Source organism: Eubalaena glacialis, chromosome 4, assembly GCF_028564815.1.
Source record: "Eubalaena glacialis isolate mEubGla1 chromosome 4, mEubGla1.1.hap2.+ XY, whole genome shotgun sequence".
Taxonomy (NCBI): Eukaryota; Metazoa; Chordata; class Mammalia; order Artiodactyla; family Balaenidae; genus Eubalaena; species Eubalaena glacialis.
The window spans coordinates 178,618,180-178,628,170 of NC_083719.1; the positions used below are offsets into that span (position 1 = coordinate 178,618,180).

At 38.7% G+C, this 9,991-nt stretch overlaps 1 protein-coding gene across 1 annotated transcript; it reads left to right on the plus strand.

Moving 5' to 3' along the window:
* Positions 1 to 730: 730 nt before the first annotated feature.
* On the plus strand, positions 731 to 3,980 carry LOC133091294 (UDP-N-acetylglucosamine--peptide N-acetylglucosaminyltransferase 110 kDa subunit-like). The gene has a single exon (XM_061190400.1). It carries the CDS (start codon positions 775 to 777, stop codon positions 3,913 to 3,915), a length of 3,141 nt encoding a protein of 1,046 aa, XP_061046383.1. The 5' UTR covers positions 731 to 774; the 3' UTR covers positions 3,916 to 3,980.
* The last annotated feature ends 6,011 nt before the right edge of the window (positions 3,981 to 9,991 follow it).

Consider the following 9,991-nt stretch of genomic DNA (forward strand, 5'->3'; position numbering starts at 1 on the left):
ACATATTTTCTGTGCTCCCTCTGAATAATGATTTAATTTTTTTTACATTAACTTACCTATAATTTATTTTAGGTAAATACAGTCAAATTTGTTTTAGAACGTATTTTAAGGTAAAAAATTAACTACCCTTCCTTAACCATTATTCCAACGTTATTTATTTTATACTTTCTCTATTACCATTATTTCCTCCAACATTCACTGTTTCTAAAAATATAAAGAGATGTTTGAGCACTTTCTACTAGGTGTTTAAGAGCTTTCTATTTGACTGTATCATAGTGGTTCAATGGTTGTCGCTTTATCATTCATTTTAAAATTGATCCATTAGAACAAGTCTAACCTCTTAATTTTAATTTTCAGAATTCTATTATCAATAGCCCCATTTATTCTTCCAGATAAACTTTATATTTTTTTAACATCTTTATTGGAGTATAATTGCTTTACTATGGTGTGTTAGTTTCTGCTTTATAACAAAGGGAATCAGTTATACATATACATATGTCCCCACATCTCTTCCCTCTTGCATCTCCAGATAAACTTTAGAACCATTTTATCAATTAAAAAAGACTTCATTGTGATTTTTCAAGACCGTGAGAGATAGATGGCCAACCAGAGTTCCTAAGGTTCAGTGTGTGTAACCGTTGCCGCCGCTTAAGGCTGCCAAAGCAGTGGTACGGCTGCTGCCCTTGTATTTGCTACCTCTAGAAACATTCTTGCCAGTAGTGGCGGCAGCGGGACTCAATTCCCCTCTTTTCACACTCCCTCCAGAAGCTCCAGATGGCGTCTTCCGTGGGCAACGTGGCCGACGGCACAGAACCAACGAAACGTATGCTTTCCTTCCAAGGGTTAGCAGAGTTGACACGTCGAGACTATCAGGCGGGAGATTTTGAGGCAGCTGAGAGACACTGCATGCAGCTCTGGAGACAAGAGCCAGACAATACTGGTGTACTTTTATTACTTTCATCCATACACTTCCGGTGTCGAAGGCTGGACGGATCTGCCCACTTTAGTACTCTGGCAATTAAAAAGAACCCTCTTCTGGCAGAAGCCTATTCGAATTTGGGGAATGTGTACAAGGAAAGCGGGCAGTTGCAGGAAGCAATCGAGCATTACCGGCATGCATTGCGTCTCAAACCAGATTTCATCGATGGTTATATTAACCTGGCAGCCGCTTTGGTAGCAGCAGGCGACATGGAAGGGGCAGTACAAGCTTACGCCTCTGCTCTTCAGTACAATCCTGATCTGTACTGTGTTTGCAGTGACCTGGGGAACCTGCTCAAAGCCCTGGGTCGCTTGGAAGAAGCCAAGGCATGTTATTTGAAAGCAATTGAGACGCAACCGAACTTTGCAGTAGCTTGGAGTAATCTTGGCTGTGTTTTCAATGCAGAAGGGGAGATTTGGCTTGCAATTCATCACTTTGAAAAGGCTGTCACCCTTGACCCCAATTTTCTGGATGCTTATATCAATTTGGGAAATGTCTTGAAAGAGGCACGGATTTTTGAACGAGCTGTGGCAGCTTACCTTCGTGCCCTAAGCTTGAGTCCAAACCTTGCAGTGGTACATGGCAACCTGGCTTGTGTATACTATGAGCAAGGCCTGATAGATCTGGCAATAGACACCTACAGGCGAGCTATTGAATTGCAACCACATTTCCCGGACGCTTACTGCAACCTAGCCAACGCTCTCAAAGAGAAGGGCAGTGTTGCCGAAGCAGAAGATTGTTATAATGCAGCTCTCTGGCTGTGTCCCACCCATGCAGACTCTCTGAATAACCTAGCCAATATCCAACGAGAACAGGGAAACATTGAAGAGGCAGTTCGCTTGTATCGTAAAGCATTAGAAGTCTTCCCAGAGTTTGCTGCTGCCCATTCAAATTTAGCAAGTGTATTGCAGCAGCAGGGAAAACTGCAGGAAGCTCTGATGCATTATAAGGAGGCTATTCGAATCAGTCCTACATTTGCTGAGGCCTACTCTAATATGGGAAACACTCTAAAGGAGATGCAGGATGTTCAGGGAGCCTTGCAGTGTTATACTCGTGCCATTCAGATTAACCCTGCATTTGCGGATGCCCACAGCAATCTGGCTTCCATTCACAAGGATTCAGGGAATATTCCAGAAGCAATTGCTTCTTATCGCACTGCTCTGAAGCTTAAACCTGATCTTCCTGACGCTTATTGTAATCTGGCTCATTGCCTGCAGATTGTCTGTGATTGGACAGACTATGATGAGCGAATGAAGAAGTTGGTCAGCATTGTGGCTGACCAGTTAGAGAAGGATAGGTTGCCCTCTGTGCAGCCTCATCATAGCATGCTATATCCTCTTTCTCATGGCTTCAGGAAGGCTATTGCCGAGAGGCATGGGAACCTCTGCCTGGATAACATCGATGTCCTTCATAAACCACCGTATGAACATCCAAAAGACCTGAAGCTCAGTGATGGTCGACTGCGTGTAGGATACGTGAGTTCTGACTTTGGGAACCATCCTACTTCTCATCTTATGCAGTCTATTCCAGGCATGCACAATCCTGATAAATTTGAGGTATTCTGTTATGCCCTGAGCCCAGATGATGGCACAAACTTCCGAGCGAAGGTGATGGCAGAAGCCGATCATTTCATTGATCTTTCTCAGATTCCATGCGATGGAAAAGCAGCTGATCGCATCCATCAAGACGGTATACACATCCTTGTAAATATGAATGGTTATACCAGGGGTGCTCGAAATGAACTCTTTGCTCTCAGGCCAGCTCCTATTCAGGCAATGTGGCTGGGGTACCCTGGGACTAGTGGCGCGCTTTTCATGGATTATATCATCACTGATCGGGAAACGTCACCTGCTGAAGTTGCTGAGCAGTATTCTGAGAAACTGGCTTATATGCCCCATACTTTCTTTGTTGGTGATCATGCTAATATGTTCCCTCACCTGAAGCAAAAAGCAGTCATCGATTTTAAGTCCAATGGGCACCTTTATGACAATCGAATTGTGCTGAATGGCGTCGACCTCAAGGCATTTCTTGATAGTCTACCAGACGTGAAAATTGTCAAGATGAAATGTCCTGATGGAGAAGACAACACAGACAGCAGTAATATAGCTCTTAATATGCCTGTCATTCCTATGAATACGATTGCAGAAGCAGTTATTGAAATGATTAACAGAGGACAAATTCAGATAACAATTAATGGATTCAGTATTAGCAATGGACTGGCAACTACCCAGATCAACAATAAGGCTGCCACTGGAGAGGAGGTTCCCCGTACCATTATTGTAACCACACGTTCTCAGTACGGGTTACCGGAAGATGCCATTGTGTACTGTAACTTTAATCAGTTATATAAAATTGACCCATCTACTTTGCAGATGTGGGCAAATATTCTGAAGCGTGTTCCCAATAGCGTACTGTGGCTGTTGCGTTTCCCAGCAGTAGGAGAACCTAATATTCAACAGTACGCGCAAAATATGGGCCTTCCCCAGAACCGTATCATTTTTTCACCTGTTGCTCCTAAAGAGGAACATGTTCGGAGAGGCCAGCTGGCTGATGTCTGCTTGGACACTCCACTCTGTAATGGACACACCACAGGGATGGATGTCCTTTGGTCGGGGACACCCATGGTGACTATGCCAGGAGAGACTCTTGCTTCCCGAGTTGCAGCTTCCCAGCTCACTTGTTTAGGCTGTCTTGAGCTTATTGCTAAAAATAGACAAGAATATGAAGACATAGCTGTGAAACTGGGAACTGATCTCGAATACCTGAAGAGAATTCGTGGCAAAGTCTGGAAGCAGAGAATATCTAGCCCTCTGTTCAACACCAAACAATACACAATGGAACTAGAGCGGCTCTATCTACAGATGTGGGAGCATTATGCAGCTGGCAACAAACCTGATCACATGATGAAGCCTGTTGAAGTCACTGAGTCGGCCTAAATAATGACTGTGTGCACAGGAGAATTACCCCTGTACCTGAGCCTCAACCTTCTGGGGGAAAGGGAACTAGATACGTTACTTTGTACTTACCTGTGCAATATCATGTTGCAGATGGGTGACAGACAATGATAACAAATAGCACAGCCAGACTTGCTTCCTGCATGATCATGACAGGGAGAGACACAAGAGATGGGAGACTGCTGTTCCACAAGGAGTCTCCATAGAATTTTGCAGCAGCCAGGTGTTGCCTAAGTCTGGAAGGTCTGATCTCCCTTGGTCTTCCATGGGATGGGTGGTTAGTGTGGAGGGGAGATAGAGATTGCCCAGTCTTCTGAATTAATTTTTTTCTTTATATTTTGGGTATTGGAGCTATTAAAAATGTTTGGTTTCAGGTATTTTTATTCATGTGAAGTGTATATGATTCTCTTGAGAGAAGGTTTTAAGCTAAAATATTCCTTGTTTTAGTTTCTGAACTCTACAGATAAATGGGGACTTTGCTGGTGTAGTCTTTTTATAAGTTTTATAAACCACTTGAGCCTATATCAGTCATTTTAGTGTCTGACATGTTTGGAACTATCAGTGCTTTGTTGGTTTATGGCTTAAATTCTTTTTCTGGTCCGTTTCCTTCTTCCCTTCCCCCCACTTAAAAATTTTTCCTGTAACTTGGGTAACAAAAAACCAAGTCTGATTCAAAACCTCCCAGAGTGTTTCTCTTAAACACATCATCTGGTGCCAAATGAAGATTCTTAGGAGTGATTATTAATTATGAAGGGCACAGTTGTGGTACTGTCACTGATGATAATAATAATGGATTTTTGGCCTAGAGTTTTGACCTATTTCACCAGTGTTTTACTGTTGACTGCCCCTCTATGCTGCTTCCAAAAGTGATAGTGTGTGATAAGATTTTTACTTTCACTTCTAAAGTTTGTTCTTTTTTTTTTAAGTGAGTCCTGTTCTTCCTTTTTCTTTCAGCAGAAATGAAATCCCAGGTAAGTATAAGTATTCAAATATTTGATCAGTAAGTCACAGTTATCTCCAGTACCTTAAATAACTTTCATCAAAAAACATGTTATAGGTAAAAAGCTCTGGAGGACCAGCTATGTATATGATTATTATGTTTCAGACCTCCTAGGGTGTTATATATAATAACTTGTCTTCTGGACGTGGTCTTGAAGTCTTTATGGATTCAGCCTCAGTAGAAGCGGACTGCACTGCTACTTGGAGTATAAATTAGACTTTAGCCCTCCTGGAGGTTGAGTTTTTGGTATTGAAAACCATAGGAATGAAATTATTGTATTTCAACAAAGGATTGAGGGCTTGAGGCTTAAACAAGCCAACATATGAATATATGTTTTTGTCTTGCTGTACTGCACATATGCTGTCTAGTAACAGATATTTTGCCTGCTAGTAGTGTTCTAGATTCTGTCCTTCCAAAGCGCTGAGGCAGTGCACCTATTCTGTAGTTGCAGCTGATGCCTGAATGTATCCTAGCTGACAAATGATTGATTAATAAGAACTTGAATTTCTGAAAGATTTGTACTGTTAACCAAAATCTGAGCAAGGAGTCTCAAATGTAATTCTTAGCCAGAATTACATGTTAATGAACGATTTAACAGTGTAAATCAAGGAACATCAGTGTAGGGATTTCTTTTAATTTATCTTTTACCTGCTTGAAATAATCAGTTAAAGGTTGCCAGCTTGGTTGCAGATGAACGGACGTTTGAAGTTCACCAAACTACTTAATGTGGAATAGGATAATAGACTTCCAGCTCCCTCAAGGCTGTGACCTTGCAGCCATTTTACATAGCACAGGATCCTCCTAGAGGGATGAACCTTTCCCTGGCCCGAAAAGTAGCCGCTCTGGTTGAAGCTTTGCTTATTGTAACAGGCTTTTGTTTCCAGGTAACATGTCTGTGGAAGACTTAATTCTGAATAGAGATATAGATATTACTGGAAACTAATTGTTTTTTCTATTATACTCTGCTTTATCAAAAAAGTAAAACGTTTACATTGTGCTACAGAAATTCAGATGTTGCCTTCCAATCTTTAAACAATAAATGAATGATTTGCCCTTAAAAATAAAAAACAAAAAAACTTCATTGTGATTTTGTTTGGGATTATTTTAATCCTGTAAATTAAATTGGGAAGAAGTTAAATCTCTATTATATTGCCTTTTGGCCAGAAACTTGATAGATAGATAGATAAATCCATTTATCTTCAAATCTCATTTTTAACTCTAATAAAATTTAACCATTTTCTTCAAATAATATGTTAATATATTTTGTGAAGGTCGTTTCCAAATATTTTATATTTACATTCTTCTTTCTGATGTTTCTTAGATATTCTTTGCTACTCTTTCTCTGACTTTTTTTGGTATAATAGTAATATATGTTTCTGGTAGAAAAAAATGAGAAGAAATCAAGAAAAAAAAACCTAAATATAATTCTAATAGTCAACACCCAGATTCCAATACAGTTAACTTTTTGGTGTACTCACTAAACGCTTTTTATATTCTTATGTATGTGTATTTTTATATTTCTTATGTAAATGAGATATCATACTGTTCTCTAACTTCTTTCATCTACCATACAAGGAACATCTCATGTCAGTGTATGCACTTCATTGCTGGATGCTATTCTGTTATACAGATGTACCTTAATTTATTTAACCAGTCCTTTACTGGGGACCTTTGTTGTTGTTTCTAACTTTCCAGCATGAAATCATTCTGTGATAAAGCTCTTTTTACCTCCTCAATTCCAAAGAGCCTTGACATTTTATTAAGTATCGGATATATACAAAAGAATATTTATAAAATAAATGTTTAAGGATAAAAAAAGTAACAATGACATGATCACTTGTGCATCTACTGTCCCATTTAAGACATAGAACATTTAAGCCCCTATGTGTCCCTCTCCAATCCCATCCTTCCTAATCATTCTATATATATATATATGTGTGTGTGTGTATGTATATATACATATATATGTATGTATATATGATTTTTGCATGCTTTTGAACTTCATATAATTGGAATTTACCATATGGGTCTTTCTGGGACATACTTTTTCCACTTAATAACATGTTCCTGAGATGCATCCATGTTGTTGCAAATAACTACAGTTTATTCATGTTTATTTCTGTATAGTATTCAATTATATGAATATACTAGAATTTTACTCCATTCTACTGTTGGTGAATATCTTGGTTATTTCTAGTTTTTGCTCTTACAAGTATGCTACTATGAACATCTTGTACCTATCTCCCACTACATGTGTACAAGAGCTTCTCTAGGCCAAACATCAGAGAGTAGAACTGCTGAGTCAAAAGGCATGCATACCTTCAACCTAATAGATAATGCAAATTATCTTCCAAAATGGTTGAAATAAATTTACTCTCCCACAAACACTGTATAAGAATTCAGTGGTTCCACATCTCTAATTCTTGGTATTCCACATTGAAAAAGTTCTGTCAAGCTGATGAGATTGAAATAATATGCCACTGTGGTTTTAATTTGCATTTCCCTGATTACAAATGAAGTTGAACATATTTTCATATGTTATTTTACCATTTGTGTTCTCTCTTCAGTGATATGCCCAGTCAAATCTTTTTCCCATTTAAAATAAATTAGGTTGTAGTTTTCTGAATGGCTTATAGTTTTTATATGGTCTGGATACTAACCCTTTGTCATATGGGTATAGCAAATACCCTCTCCCAGTGTGTGGCTCATCTTTTCACTTCTGTTATGGTATATCTTGATGAACAGAAGTTCTTCATTTTAATGTAGTTGACTTTAATAGTAATTTACTTTATTCTCTGTGCTTTTCTGTCTCGCTTCAGAGATTCTTCTCATCCTTTAATTGAAAAGGGCATTTTCTTTTATTACTTTCAAAAAGTTTAAAAACTCTACCTAATTTTGAGTCTTTTAGACACCTAGAATTGATTTTTGGCATGTGGTGTGAGGTAGGGGTTCAGATACATTTTTTCCTACATGAATAACCAGTTGTCTCAGCATCAGTTATTTAAAGCTCATACTTTCTCAACTGATTTTCAGTGTCCGTTCTGATACACTTGAGAATCAACTTGCCAAGTTCCACTATCCATTCCTCAATGCCCACCAGTCAAAATAAATACTTTGTTGGGATTTTAAATGTAATAAAAGAAATCTATGGATCAATTGGAAAAGCAATGACAACTTTATAATATTGAATCTTCCTACCCATAAACATAGTATCTCTTTCCATTTATTTAAATTTCCTTTGATTTCTCTCAGTCATTTTATGATTTTCTGTATACAGGTCTTACTCATGTTTTGTTAAATCTCTTCCTAGGTAATTAATATTTTTGATACTACTGTAAATGGCATCTGTCTTTTTATTACACGTTCTAATTTTTTGTTGCTGGTATATAGAAATGCATTTTTAAAATATTGACCTTATAAGTATCAGTTTTACTAAAAAAAATCTTAATTTATTTTTATGTATAGATACTTTTGTATTTTCTATGTAAAAATCTTATCTCCTGCAGATGACTCCCTAGTTTCTGCTCTCTAATCATTATAAATTGTATATAAATTTTATACTATCTGATATTTCCAACACCTGATTGACTTTTTGTGGGTGATGTGAGTTGCTTGTTATTTTGTTGGGTCTCGCTCATGATGCTTTTCTTTTTTAATTGTGAATTCATATTTCTATGGGAATTATTTGAAGCCTAGATAGAAGGGAGTTCATTTAAAAAGGATTTGCATGTGTTTCTGCCAGATGCTCATGGGTACTACTGAAGGAGGGCCACTTTCAACTAAATTCTCAGCTTGAAGGTTTTCCAGACCACCCAGGTAGTGCAACTCTGGCAACAAAACTCACACGTGAGGGCTAGCTTGTACTTAGAAACTTTCAGGAAAGATTTTTCTTCTCCTTTACCAGTGCCAAATTTTAACATAAGCAAATGTCCTTGTTGTCTGCAATGGGGGCAATTTTATTTCTAGTATACCCTTTCGAGCTTTATGTAGGATTGTCTTTTATGCTGCCCTCTTTGGGCTGGACCTAGGCTTTGTCAACTATCATCCATATTTCACAAGGCTGTGAACACTGGATCTCAAGATCCCCTGATTTGTCAAAAGTCCTCAGTGCAAAGGCCATTATCAGTGCCTGGGTCATCTCACTTGGGCCTTGCTTTGAATTCCTGTTGGCCTTACTTTATTAGCAGGTCACTGATGCATTTAAAAAAATATATATTTCTATATTTTATTCATTGTTTTTAGTTATTCTCAATGGGAAGTTTGTTAAGGGCATGTAGTTTGCTAAGCACCCCCCACCTCACTTCAGCTACACCTTCTCATATCCTAGATCTTTCATTTCCAATATCTATTTCACCTCCTAAATCTCAATTTCAAATATCTTCTCTATGGCCATCATCTCCTGTCTTGGGTGCCTCTAATTTACCAGTCCCACCTTAACAATTCTCCAGCCCTATTAGGACTCCCAATTCAATCACCCCCAAATATTCGCTGGCCATTTACTCAGGTTCTTCCTCTTCCATATTAGAGTCTATGCTGGGTCTCTGTGTTGCAAAATACAATAAAAATAGTGCCTTCTGTAGTTGTGCCATGCTATGGTACTGACTTTGTGTTCATCATCATAATCACTCCTTTATACACACCCTCCATGTCTTTTTTTTTTTTTTCCTCCTTCTCTCATCTGATCTGGCACAGTTATTGATTAAACCCACATTTATCTGCCTACTCTGTACCTAGTTCTGGAGGAAAACAAGCAACTAGGCTAACTGGTTTCCTTCTAAATTTATGTGGCTTCAGGATGTAGAGAAATCCTTCTGTATTTCTCTAGTCAGTTCTCTCCACCACCTCTCAAAGCAGCTTCCCTCTGCAAATCCCCAGCCTTCCCTGACCCCGGCCCCCTTTCTCAGTTGATGGCTTCCCTTATTCCATGGAGACATCCTCATCCACTCACCACCAAACGCTCTGCATTTTTAATAGATGCTCATCTTTTCCTCTTGTGACTTCAGATGAACTATCCATGTTCACATCTAGGGCCATCCTTTCCACTTGTGCACAGGATCC

Bases quoted from the DNA above. Each gene is read 5' to 3' on its own strand.
- LOC133091294 (XM_061190400.1), top strand. From the start codon at position 775: ATGGCGTCTTCCGTGGGCAACGTGGCCGACGGCACAGAACCAACGAAA.